Source organism: Phalacrocorax aristotelis, chromosome 7, assembly GCF_949628215.1.
Source record: "Phalacrocorax aristotelis chromosome 7, bGulAri2.1, whole genome shotgun sequence".
NCBI classification, from domain to species: domain Eukaryota; kingdom Metazoa; phylum Chordata; class Aves; order Suliformes; family Phalacrocoracidae; genus Phalacrocorax; species Phalacrocorax aristotelis.
In genome coordinates, this window is record NC_134282.1 from 43,121,361 (window position 1) to 43,135,680 (window position 14,320).

Below are 14,320 nucleotides of genomic sequence, written 5' to 3' on the forward strand. Positions count from 1 at the left end.
TTTTTATTAAAAGGTAATAGTAATGTACTTGATTAGCAGAAAAACATAGTTTAGTCTTTTCTAAAGTATCAAACTACTGAATCTCTTCTGTTTCACTTAAGAGTTATGACAGCAGACATTGAATGTCAATTCAAAATGTAACCAAGTTATACTATTCACATTTATTTTAAACTTGAATTTAACGTCAATGCATAACTGAGTTACACAGATTCCTCTGTTGTATTCATTAATATATATAAGTATTATAAAAACCATTATGTGCAATAAATGCAATTTCATCTAATCAGAAATCCAAAGCACTACCTATTTATTGCTGTAACAAAGCATTCAAACAGCAAGAAAGAATCCAGAACAAGATTGCTGAGGTTGAGGTGTTTGCTCAGTAGAGGGATAGCAGACAACAGTTTTCAGGTACTGATTCAGTGAATGAATTTAGGTCTTCATGCTCATTATGTCAATGAATTTGGAGAGAATCTGAAAAGCCTATTGAATGACTACATGGAAAGCATTTATAAAGGAATACTTTGGCTAAATTCCTCCTAATTTATCACATAGAAGAGATGTTTAGACTTTGCTCATGTAACAGATGGGACTATATCCATGTAAAATATGCTTACAGAGAGAACTACTAAACACAATACAACGAGGTAACCAGCCTTTGAAAGATTTTCTAGGGCTGTTTCTCCTCTCCCCTTCTGAGTGAACCTACTTTTGGTTAACACAATGTAGGTGTTTACTATTGCTACATATGACCAATGGATTTTATGGAAAAAACTTCCCCTTAGCAGTCTCTTCCTGTTTGCTCCATTTTTTTCCCCACATAGGCACTACAGTAAATGAATAATAAAATACCAAAACATGCCCTTTATCATGATAATCCTCACTTTTGTCACCCTCTATGGCTACTTGCCACAAGAATATACATTGGTCAGGTATAATCTTTTGGGGTTTATACATTCAAAACTTCCATAGGACAGAATTTGAGAGGTTGGTAATATTCTCAGATACCAGATTTTCGCTAACTTCTGTGTTATTGCCTCAGATAGGTAGTATTCTGCTCTCTATTCCCCTACCTAGATCTTTTAAGGCTTAACTTCCTTATTTGGAAGAATCAGCTCCATGCGAAATAAATAGTGTGGAAAGCTGTAATGAGAACTTCTGGGGACAAGAACAACTAGATTAAGCACTTTGAAACAGTTAAACTATTTAAAAACCTACTGCAAAACAGTGGAATAATATGATACTCTAGTGACTCTGGTAAAATTAGATTCTTCCCCCTTAAGCTGCAATACCAAGTTCTCTGTAAAAAAACAGAGGAGACACAGGATACACCTACTTACAGATCTAAAATCAAACCTTTTTTGAGGTTCTTAGTTGTGTACTTGTCAGGGCAGGGCTGGAAAGAGATGGATCACCTCTACACTCAGTCTCAGACTAGACGTTTGACATGCAGCAAAACCCCCTATTCTTTTTTTTTGTGTTGGGCAATAGTGAAATGAGACATCTGCAGAGAAAACAGGCTTGCATCACCATTCCGCTCAGTTTTACATACTTCTGAGGTCTGAATAATTTGGACAAGCATCTGATTTTTGGATGCTGGTCCAGATCTTAGTCAAACTCCAGTTTTCTGGAGATTCACCTGTCCTAAGGAGGATTAATATGAAGTAATGAAATCGAGCAAAAAAATAGCCATTAAGAAATTAGGACCTGACTCTTTAGGATCTTCTTAGAACATCTTCCTGGTTTTGGCCCGACTTGTTTAAATTAAGGTCTCCACAGACCTGCATAAAATGGCTTACATAGAAAGGAAAAACAGGTTACCTGGGTGATCATTTACTCCCAAAAATGAATGCAAAGTGGATGTGAAGAAGAATAATATGAATTTGGTATCCCTACTCATTTGCAGATATGTAAGCTGCCTCTCAAGGGACTAATCGTGTTTCCATACCCAGAAGAAGCTTCCTCTTACAGAAATAATTTACTTCAGTAGTGGCCAGAGAGGAGAAAAATAGTGTACTGGTTTTGAACGTAATGCCGAATGAACATGTACTGAACATTAGCATATTAAGGGATTTTCAGTTTTGACCATTACCAGAAAATTCAGGGGTTTTTCTGTTGCTTCTCACAATGGTTTGTTTATTTTAAACAAAATTAGATACATTTGTTTAGGGTTTTTTAAGGCTTTTATTTAGAGAAGATTAAAAAGCAGGCAGATTCCATCCCAGAATAAAATGAAGGGAAAATTGCGTCACAGGTTGGGACTGTTAGGGAAGAGAAAAGAGCATCATCTAGCTTGGTCGTTCCCAGGTTTCTTCCAGTATCCAGCTTACAGAAGGATAGTCTTACGCGTCTCAAAATAGGAAGGTGAATGTCAGAGGTAATGGGATTTTTGTTACACTGGCAACCTGCTGTGCCATTATGTGCGGAGTTGTGGCCCTGGCCTGGGAGCCACTAACCACAGCACTGGAACAAACAAGCCACCATTAGCATGGCTGGAGTCTGTTCCTGGCTGTCCCATGGACTCGCTCTGTGACCTTGGACAAATCACTTCTGTCTACAGAGCTTATTCTGAAGAATAAACAAGCACAAGCTCACCAAATAGTTGATTAGTAAGGAGTAGAATTAAGATGGTATGAAAAGGCTGAGCTCCTATCAGGAGGCAAAAGCAGTACCTGCAGCTGGATGGAGTGCCTGTCCACCAGCCCCTGCGTAGAGCAGGCTCTCTAGCTGCCACTAAGGAGGGGATGGAATGCCACATTGAGTGTGTACAGGGGTTAGACTAATAGCCCAAGAAGCAGTTCTGGAGAAGATGCTTTATTCCTTTTTACTTTAACACTAAAATCTGGGCTTGCCATACCATACCATAGCACAAGGGAATCCCACCCCCGTCACCCCTAGCTTTTTTGAAACTCAAATTGTTGAAGACGACTGTCCTGTCAAAGCCTGACGCCAGATTCTGATAAGAAGTGACATATGTTTGACTTCAGATTTCTAAACATCACATAAGCATTCCCATTGTGCTTTGATGCTGGGCTTAACATCAGAAGATAAATATTAATATTTAATAAACTTTTTTAAATATGTAATTTTTCAAATGTCAGAATGTAAGGCAGGCTGAAAGGAACTTCAAATATCTAGTTCTCACACTGCTGGAGTCAAATGTGTATCATCTTTTAGCAAGACGTGTCAGTTTTTGCACACATTAAGCCACAAAACGCCAATTAGATCCCTAAAAAATAGTTTAAGTGCTATTTCACAGCTGATGGCTGGTGATAATTACTTGGGCTTAATATCTACCCTACATAAAAAGTCATCTAACCTTTCTTCATCTTGGCTATTCTCCACACTTGTTACGGAGACTTGATGAGCCCATCATCTTTAGCCCCAGGAGAGATGAAGACTACACTGTTCTGAAACAAGGAAAGGAATTTATTTTTTTTTTTAAAAAGCAGTTAACTTTTTATTTTGGTACCTTTTCAAAATGTTCTGTCACTTTTATTCCACATCCTTAATGCATGAGTAGCACAGGTGGAGCTGCTTGGTAAATAACCAATCATTCACTAAAGCACACCAATTTAAAATGCATTTATGGAAGGTTTAAGGCCATAATTTATGATAATGGCATAGAGAGCACAAATTAATTCAAAGTAAATAGGAAACAACTTGTTTTCAGTACAAAGACCAAACCCTTTTATTTTTTTGTCTTTGAAATTCTAACCTCTGTAGCAAAAAAACCCTCATAATATTCTGCTGATCCTCCTTAACTTACTTTTATAATTTAATATATTTTGAGCAAACACAGTCATTATTTTAGGGTAAGAATTGTCAGAATTATCTAAGTAACTCAGGAGCTCAAAGTCACAGGCTTTCAATAGATCTTGTATTCCCATTTCACTTCGGGCTAAAAGGGTCATAGGCACTAAGTTTAATCCATGTCAAAATGTATTATCCAGTCACTTGTTTCTCATCTGTGAGCACAATCCTGGATTTACTGTGTCAAAGGCATTCTACAACCTTGCATCATAGTGACTAGAGGCCCCATCCATGAGGGGGGAGACCAACCATTAGCATAAGCATCATATACAGTTGGTCTTTATGTCTATTTTGTATTTCTTTGTTGGGTTTTTTTAAGTCCATGAACAAAATACAGAAACAGCCTTGAAGCTTAAGCAAGATGAAAAACCTCATATCCTTCACAGAATCACAGATGTTTCCCCTCCTTGACATGTTTAGCTAATCCGGAAATATCTTTGTCTCCCTCCAAATGCTAAACACATCCTTAGCCCTCTCCAGAAGTGGCACATGCTCCTGACCCTCTGCCAGGCTATAGCAAGGTGCATGGTCCTTCCTGAACGTCTTTGCAGAGGACCCAGAAAATACCTGGCAATAGTTGACCTAGTGCCAATTCCTTGCAAAACCAGTCAGAACTTTCTGTTAAAAAAAAAATAAAAATAAAAAGAAACATAGCAGCAATTGCATCGAATATAAACTTCAGTACCACGACTAATTCCTGTTCAACACACAAGAAACAAATCATGGTGCTAAATTGCCTCAAAGATTCTGAGCAAAAGAGCTGAAGAGATAAAATACAGATTTATGCTGGTAACTGGATGTGAACAACCTAAACCTCTGGGCTACTTTTTCTGGTTACACCACAAATATGGCAATTCCTAATCTTATCTACTATGGTTATACCAGAGGTGGTTAAACTACAGAAAGGATTATTCATTTATTGCATCATTTACTACATTTCACTGGCATTTCTCAGACTGTTTTCAATAAAATGTTACCCATTTGCTGCTGCAATTATATTTGTAATTTATGCAACAGAAAACACCAGAGTTCATCACGTAACTTTGCCATGCAGCACTCAGCTAGGTCTCTTTTCACTAGTAAGCAACTATCTCTGTTTCTACACTTAGCATTATTCATAAATTGTTGCAGCAGCATGTAGAGACCAACCATGAGACCCTTATTACGTTAGGTGCCCTACTAACATATCAACACAACACATATGTTGAATACAGTTTACAGTAGAAACCATTTAGTATCCGATAATAATGTATTTACTCTGCGTAAGCGATACTTTCATCTCTTCTCACTGTTAGCCTGCCTGCTGATGCCTGGTGTGAGCAGAATATTGCTCTACTCCAGAGACAGTAAGACCTGATCTTCTTTGGAATTCCTTTATTCGATGTCTCTCTTATGGAGCCGGGTGTCCTCTGCTTGGCACAAAAATGTATTTGTTTTCTGTGTGATCTTTCAGAACATAGCTGTGAGCACTGGCTCAGTCGAGAGAGTGGCTAATGGAGAAAGCACCGCTGGAGATGAGACAGCAGTCAGCAAGGAAGAAGAAAACAAAACAGGATTTGTCAAGTTTGGATGGGTGAAAGGAGTGCTGGTGAGAAACTTATCCGCATTTCTAAAAAAATTAAAAAGAAAAGAAAAAGTTCTGTAGCACTAAGGTCTTTTAAGAAGCAAGAGAGGGAGGTGGACTTGAGGGATGTTTGGGGTGCTTTTTAAAAGCCTGCAATGGACATTATCACCCTTCTGGTTGTTAACACTATGTTCAACATTGCACTAATGCAGTATTTTTTGTTTAAAACCTAGGTAAGATGTATGCTTAATATCTGGGGTGTGATGCTCTTTATTCGACTTTCCTGGATTGTAGGTCAAGCAGGAATTGGTATGTATCTTATTTAATATAATTTTCAACAGTGAAAGGGATAAAGAGGATAAACTATACATGATCTTGATTAATATATAATCTGAGATATGATTTGCATGTTGAACTAAATAATGTTTTCAAATGCTTGCCAGGGTAAAAGATGTTAATCCTCCAAACTATTGGAATTTTCCAGACTCGCAGCCAAATTACTGCTTAGAGGAATAGATCTGTTAACTATGCATATGATCATCACATTTGAATATTGCTAAGCTTTAGTGAAATTTGTATTTAGATCCTGTAACAGATGTAAACTTCATGACTTGGGCCAATTTCTAATATGTGCATACAGAGTTAACCTTTAAGAGTTCACACTTTGCTTATCTGTGAATCCCAAACCTTGTCATCTACATATTAAAAACAACACTCTTCGCACTTCTCTGCAAAGATGAAAACAGAAGTGGAAGGAGGTCTCATCTCATCAGGATTTTGTTATTTTTAACTACAGCACAGCACTAGATACTAGTGTACTATGAAACACTAAGTTTTAAAAACTCTGCTATAGCTTTCATATAAATTAAGCATACTTCATTGTGTGCTGTATCTTTGCTTCTTCATTGTGCAATTTAATTAATCCAAATCCCAGGTCCCAGTCCCTGGGAGACTAGGCCCCGAGGCCTCTGTCCAGCATATTCTTGAGTGTTCAATGAAACCAGTGCAAGAGAAAAGCACTCACAACACTGAAAGAACCTCCATCAACTAGAACGGCAGCTCAGTAAGGTGCAATGTATGAGTAGTTGTGTGATACAACTTCCTTCTTAGAGCTGCTGCTCTAGAAATGTGAACTGCAATGGCAGTGTCACTCTGTGTTACACGATCATACAGTCTCGAATAATGGGGCCCTAATCTTTGACTGGCACCCAGATGTCATAAAAACCAGCAATCCAAAGGGTGGACGGCACATATTCCAGTTTGGATTCTCACAGAATGGAAATATTAAGTAGATACAAACTGGAGTCCAAACTCTGGCCTTAGGGTATCAACTCTCCTGGTCTTGGATAATACTCAGTGCTCACATTCAGACTGAATATAATTCACTTCCTTGTTAATAGAAGTGAAATGAAACAGTAAATCAAAATACCTACAAAATTTTGCATGGTTGACACGTCATTTGCAACAAATCAGAGTAACTTCACAGAAGTTTCACTTCAGCAAGACTGAGCTTCTAAAACAGGGAGAAAGAAATCAAATACTCCTATTAAGAAAAAAATCCAGCCACAAACTTAGACACACAAATAGAAAAAAAGAAAAAAAAAGTTCCAGAACTAAGCGGAAGAACTTTACCTACTTTTGCAGTGCTCCATGCATGGCTCTAGCACTGTGCCTGACAAAGGGGTACTTGCTGACTTTATGATGCATACCAAATGAGAGCGTACAGCCCAGGGCACTCATAAGTATATGCCTTGCCATGAAAATTCTGCATCTTAATATTGCTGAGACTTTGCTCTGGGGTTTCATGCAAAATTAGTTTTTAAGGGCAGTTTAGTAACTTATTGAGATCATCAAGAAGTATTACTTTGTTTTGAGGTGTGAGAATAGCCATAGGCAAGAGTAATTCATTCTAGAACAACTTACTTAGCAGCCATATGCCTGGGTTTCAATCTAAACTTTAATCAGATTTTAACATTAATTTGCACGAACATCAGTTATAGCCTTTCTCCTTTCACATTTAATTTTACCATTTTAATTCATTGACAAGCAAACCCTCCTTTCTTATGGTTTATTGCTCTGCTGTTGCTTTTTAAAATTGCATGCCTTATGTAAGGAGGTTAGTTTTACTCCTGAAAATGAGACATCAAATTCCATTTGAATAATTTCTCAAAGCATTTTCTGAATGCAATGAGCTTTAAGTCCCTAGCCAAGCTGCTTAAGGAGAACAGTGATGGAAGCTCATCATCACCAAGGCTCAGGGATTTCACTGGGTACTGCTACTAACATAGAAATTAAATGAGTCAGTTAAACCACCATCTGGGCACCATTTATATCCCCATCATTAGGGGGCCAAAGAGAGAAAACCCAATTATTTCCATATCCTGATAGGCTGTCTTGGGCAAAAGCTCTTACAGGGAAAAAAATGACTTTCCAACAAGGTTCTCTGTTTATCATCAGCTGGGAAAAAAAGGACAGTATGGTTCTGAACAAGGTTCCAGGTCCAAAACTAGTCTGGTATTTCCACCTAAGAGCTGGGGACTCTCCAAAGTCTGTATTTGTACCTATACATGGAATGGTTAGCCAAAGGCAGGGGAAAACACCAAGTTTATGTTAACTGAAAATCCAGCCCCGAACATTACAACTATGTTACATTACAGTATATTACAGTGATGTTTTTGCTGAGTCACTTTATTTTATGCACTTTTCTTCTTAAGTGTTAAAATATTTTTTTTAAATTAACATTAAAGCCCTCCCAAGCAGCTATTACTTATTGAATAAATATCTGACCCTGTTTATCATATACATGTTAACAACACGAATTGTGAAATGCAATAGAAAATCCTGGGAAAATTCCGTTTAAGATGCACTTACCAAATAATTTTAAAACTATTTTAAGAATAACATGTCTAACTTATTCAAGAGTTAACAGTTGATTAGAAGTCATATTCAGCTACTTCTCAGGCACAAGATTTGCATGGTTTAACAATATCCTTCTTTGTAACGGTAGCTGACCAAAAGGAATGACCATTTGGATTTTTTTAATACAGACCTGCATACACAAGAGATGCATGACTAGTTATAGTAAGAGTTCAGAAATCAGTAGGATAAATATGATTTATCAGAGGCTTCAATCACTTTAAATATCCTACACTATGTTATATATAATTTATATCTCACACGTTACATTGCTCTGTCTTAAAGGATTGTGATAACATGGCTATAATTTAAGCAGCAAATAACATTCATTCATAGTTTGGATGTCTATAACCATCCCATACGAACTGAGGTCAGGAATCTGACTGGGAAGTGAAAAGGTAGAAATACAGCAGATAAATCAATACGTTTGTAGTACTTCTAGCTGGATGTCAGTTGTATGGTCCAAGTTTCAATTTGGACAAGCCCTGGTCAATAAATATTGCTACAAGCAATGTGTAATCTTCAGTTCCACACTGAAGACCTAGGTACCTTATGGAAATAAGAAAGCTATTGCATAAGCATTATCAAGTTCAGATAAAACTAAGAACTGATTTCATCTTTGGCACGAAACTGTTTGTTTTGGTTTTTTTGGGGGTAGGGGTTGTTTTTTTTGTTGGGGTTTTGTTTTGGTGGTTTTGTATTGTGGTGTTGTGTTTTTTGGTTGTTGTGGGGTTTTTTTTTGTCAGGTTTCTTCCCCTCCTCTCATAGGTACAAATGGGAATAGAAGCAATAAAGTTGAGAGAAAACTGTCATATTATTTTTTTACCTGACTTGAAACAAGAAGGTATTCTGGAACTACAGAGCCAAACTCTTCTTGGTAGTGCCACAAAATGTAACAGAAGAAATGGCCACAATAGTAGCTTGGGAGGTCCAGTTTGCACACAAATAAAAACTTTTACACTGGACAGGCAGTCTAGCCCTGGAACGTATCTGAAGAGGCTGTGGGATCTTTGTCCATGGAGGTTTTCAAGACCTAGCTAGACAAAGCCATCACTGATTTAATCCTGTGCTGGCAATAGTTCTGCTGTGACTGGGAGGCTGAGCTACAGACCTTCAGAAGTCACTTCCAACTAATGTTTCTATGATTCTAAATCATACTAGGCACATCCTACTCACATAGTTTCTAGTTTCTAGCACAGTTTCACAAAGTTAACAGAAACCTGACCATATAGCCAAAGACTGGAAACATACTCTGCCTTCAGTGTCTTTTTACACCCAGTTCACCTATCACTAATCACCTATCACTGATGTTTGATTATTTCTGTTTAATTATACAATTTGTGGTATCAGCTAAAAAAATAAAAAAATATTCTAAGTTCGCTTACAGGTCATCTGTTAAAGTAAACAGCATTTAAAACACAATATCCATCCCACTCTACTCAGCTCTTGTCAGGCCACACCTGGAGTACTGTGTACAGTTCTGGTCCCCACTATACAAAAAGGATGTGGACAGGCTGGAAGGGGTCCAGAGAAGGACCACCAAGATGATCAAAGGACTGGGCAGCCTGCCATATGAGGATAGGCTGGGAGAGCTGGGTTTGTTCAGCCTTGAGAAAAGGAGGCTTAGAGGGAATCTCACCCACCACCACGTAACAGTACTTAAGGGGTAGCTACAAAGAAGATGGAGACTTCCTTTTTACAAGGAGTCACATGGAGAGGACAAGGGGGAATGGACACAAGTTGCTCTTGGGGAGATTCTGACTGGATACCAGAGGGAAATTCTTCATAGTGAGAACAGTCAACCATTGGAATAATCTCCCCAGGGAAGTGGTTGGCTCAGCCACATTGGACACTTTTAAGATTTGTCTGGACAAGGTGCTGGGCCATCTTGCCTAGCCTGTGCTCTTCCTAGAAAGGTTGGACTAGATAATCACAGAGGTCCCTTCCAACCTGTGATTCTGTAATATTCCATTTTGAAATGTTTGTCTTGTGTTAAACTATTTTTTGCAGGGAAAGAGGGAGATGAGGAGAGAGTGGGGAAGCATAGCACTTGATAGCTTGGCAAATAAGGATATAGAAGGCTTGCTCTCAGGTCTTGTCTCTCTACCTGGTAGACTCTTTGTCCTGGTGCACTATAAAACTATACAGTCAGTCTTTCTCTGATTCAATATTTAATTAACTGATGAAATACAGCAGCATTCTTACAAGAGCTCTGGTTAATGTGTGGATCCCTTTACTTAGCCAGGATTAATGTTAAAGGCAGACATAAGCCATGTCTTGTCCATGCCAAAGGACACTTGTTTGCTCATTTCCTCTAGCCTTTGAAAATCATGAGAGCTTCTGGCTAGGGTACTCCTATCAGGAAGAATCACTGCTTGAAGACTGATGGGAATAATTTACTGCTACGACATGGACTCCTTGGAAATATTCTGCAAACTGCAAGTGATCAACAAACCATCTTTTCAGTTTATTGCTCTGATTCTGGCCTGATAATTCAATTTAAAGAGAGAATGATTCGTTGGAATGATGGAACATGAGTAAAATGTTTTATCTTCTTATTACTGACAGGTCTTGGAGTAATCATAATTCTCCTCGCCACGATGGTAACCTCAATTACTGGGTTGTCAACTTCTGCAATAGCTACTAATGGGTTTGTCCGTGGAGGTAAAAATCTTAGGGTTACTAGTGCTTTCAAGCCCAAAAAGGTCTTTATGTATTATTTTCATATGAGGCAAACCAGAGGGACGATAAACCAAATGGTACATCTAAAGGAACTGGAAGGTAACAATTCTAGCCACCTCTAATCACAATTTATGGCACGTTTGAGTTGTCACTTTTAATATATCCCAGATTTCAGTTCAGTCTGTGAAGTACATTTCAGATGTTCCTGCCTAACGCTGAGCAAGGGATGGCTTCTGCCTTTCATGGAGTATTTGTGTTACCTTTCAGCAGGTCTTTCTCATTCAGAGCATTTCAGGTTGGACATCCTTGGACAAGCTGAGCACAAGGCACCTCTTTTAATCTCTGTCATCACTGCAGATCAGTGGATATCTTCAATTTAATACCTTCTTTATAAAACCCCTTGCATTTCAGCCACTCCTTGGAAGATGAGTAAATAATTGTGCTGGAGAAGTATGTCAGGTATTTTATGAAACAAAGTTTTAGTGCATTTCAGAACCTTAAAGTTATAACTGGTCTGCTCTAACCTCTGTGGAAAACAGCAAGTTCTTACTACATCATTTAAGTAGTAAGTATTATCTGAATACACTTGAATATACTTTCTTTTTCGGATCTTTCAGGTCTTGGAATCATAGTTGTTGGTCTGAGTGTAGTAGTAACAACATTAACAGGTATCTCCATGTCTGCCATTTGCACTAATGGAGTAGTAAGAGGAGGTAAGTGAATATGATCTTGTGAAAAATATAAAAATCTGCAAATTTGGATTAGGAAAAAAAAAGGAATTGAAATAACTGTGTTATAAGCAAAGCAATAATAAATAAATATATTTGGAGTGATCTCTTTCAATGGATCCACAGTAAATTAAAATGTATATAATCTTAATATTTATTGTCAGGAAGTGTTTAAGTGCCAGTGAGATGAGATGAAGTAATTAACTGATGAAGTAATATGCTCCACTTACGGTGATATGCAAAAAAGATTAAAGATTCACTGCATCACTATGCAGGAGCTTTAACAATGCACTACATAATATGATCTTCCATGCTAACCCTGGGATAGATCCAAGTAAGTTAGAACCTGTCTGAAAGTGAGGTCCTCTCTGCTCTCTCTTACTATAACACATAACATGAAAAATTATTTGAAGGTCCAGTTCTGCATGCTAATATGCACTAAAAAGATTTCTGCAATAGAAAGGCATACAGAAAAGTCCGAAGGCAGAACCAGTACAAAGCACATTCTTTTTTTATCAGTCTCGTCTATTAATATAGGGTAAATATTGATTATGTTTGTTAGGCTAAAAGCAGAGATTCCTGTGGTATTGTTTACATGGGAAAAATGAGCAAAACCTGAGCATTTAGTTGTGTTGAAATAACAGCCATTTCTGTCTGCAGGTGGAGCATACTATCTTATCTCAAGAAGCCTAGGCCCAGAGTTTGGTGGATCTATAGGACTTATCTTTGCTTTTGCAAATGCAGTGGCAGTTGCTATGTATGTAGTTGGATTTGCCGAAACAGTTGTAGAACTTCTTAAGGTAAATGTAGAAGTTTCATGTATATGATTAAATTGTATTGGGTTTTTCTGTTTTGTTTTGTTTTGGGGGGGTTGGTTTTGGTTTGGGTGGTTTTTTGTATAATATATTTATTTAAGTGGTGATACTTTTTAGCTGAGGCTTGAGGGACATCTTTAGCAGGGAAGAAGGTGGTCTGTCTAAACATGCTGTGAAGTGCTTCGCCATTATTTCTACCTTATGAATATATTTCATACATTCTCAAAAAGTATCTCAAAATCAGAAAAGGAACAGACATCTGATTAGACAGCCAAATAACCCCAGCTACAGAGGACCAGCTGGAACATGAAATACATGGTCTCACAAACCTCTGAAAGTTTGACAGCTCACTGCTTTCTATTTCACCTTGTGACCTGATCCCACCAGTTGGACAGAGAAAGGCTGGTTCTAATGATATTTCTTACTGCTTTCAGGAGAGTGATACACTGATGGTAGATGAGTCCAATGACATCAGAATAATAGGTACCATAACTGTTGTATGTCTTCTCAGCATCTCTGTTGCTGGCATGGAATGGGAGGCAAAGGTAAACCTTTAAAAGAACATAAAAGCAAGCAGTATATTAGACTACTGTACATTTGTGCATGAGGAATGCTATACAACAAGTGGCATTTTCAAAAGTACCCAGTTTCAGTTTACACTTAATCTTTCTAGAAGCAATAGCAGTTTAATCATTACATCCAAGGAAAGCACAATTACTCCATGTTCTTCCTTGAACATACATTTAAAATGGAAGAAGAGGTTTGTGTTCTGCAGACAGCTTGATTATATCGATTTTTGTAATTCATGTCATCATTTAGAGCCTTGGTTAAGTGCCTCTTTGCCCTTATTTTTGATGCAGCTTGACAGAATAAACAGTAGTAAAAACAATATACAGTTTATCACTGTACACTACTCTGCAGAAGAGCTCTATCTGCTATCCATTCCTCAATGTCTAATGATTTCTGCTATTCCTTCACTTGTAAAAAAAAGTTCAAAATGGAAATTCAAATGGAAATACTTTAGAGAAGGTGGAATACAGGTGTTGAAATCAGGTCCAGAATAGTGCCCTTATTTTTGCATTCTGCTCTGATGGAGACCAGAACTACTTGTAAAAGAGACGAGAAAAACAATTAGATATTGTAACCCTTAAAGTGACAACCCACTGCAACTAAAATTTTATAACATTATAAAAATGTTATATTTGGTATATTTGGTATTAATGCATTAGCTGTTTTGTTTTGCCTTTTCTTGTAAATAAACTAACATAAAATTAAATTATAACTATATATTTCATAACTCCCTTACTAAAAACTATCTGCTGTTATCATTAGCTGATTCAGATATCTTGATTCCTGGTATTTTTGTAAACTACAGAAATTAGTAATCTGTCACAGGAAACACACACAGATAACTTACTACATAGCCATCTCCACAGCCAAGGCAAATTAAAATCATCAGGAAAATATTTTTGTTTCTATTAATAGGCTCAAGTTATTCTTCTAGTTGTTCTCCTTGTTGCCATTGCAAACTTCTTTATTGGGACAGTCATTCCTACCAACAACGAAAAGAAGGCAAGAGGCTTTTTTAATTACCAAGGCAAGTAACCTTGCTATCTATCATAAAATAGTAAGTTTGCAATCTTTTTGGCTTCATACTGACTTAAGGATTCCACTGAAAAAAGTCACAGGATCAGGATCTTCTGCCTGAGTTTAAGTAAACTTGCAAACCAAGGGAATTTATTTCATCTTTAATTTTGAGTCTGTTTCTCTGCTGCTGAAGCTGACAGCACATTTAGCTGCAG

The 14,320-nt window shown here is 37.5% G+C and overlaps 1 protein-coding gene across 7 annotated transcripts in view; it reads left to right on the forward strand.

The window, feature by feature from the left end:
* The window catches only part of SLC12A1 (solute carrier family 12 member 1), a 52,808-nt gene that overhangs the window by 3,876 nt on the left and 34,612 nt on the right, over nucleotides 1–14,320 (forward strand). For 5 of the 7 annotated variants that reach the window (XM_075100402.1, XM_075100403.1, XM_075100399.1 and 2 more), the window contains 7 exons: nucleotides 5,267–5,401; nucleotides 5,611–5,686; nucleotides 10,862–10,957; nucleotides 11,593–11,688; nucleotides 12,364–12,503; nucleotides 12,953–13,063; nucleotides 14,004–14,115. In XM_075100402.1, coding sequence (XP_074956503.1) covers nucleotides 5,267–5,401; nucleotides 5,611–5,686; nucleotides 10,862–10,957; nucleotides 11,593–11,688; nucleotides 12,364–12,503; nucleotides 12,953–13,063; nucleotides 14,004–14,115 — 766 coding nt within the window. The remainder of the gene's footprint in view (nucleotides 1–5,266; nucleotides 5,402–5,610; nucleotides 5,687–10,861; nucleotides 10,958–11,592; nucleotides 11,689–12,363; nucleotides 12,504–12,952; nucleotides 13,064–14,003; nucleotides 14,116–14,320) is intronic. The other 2 variants (XM_075100406.1, XM_075100405.1) reach the window with 2 other exon arrangements.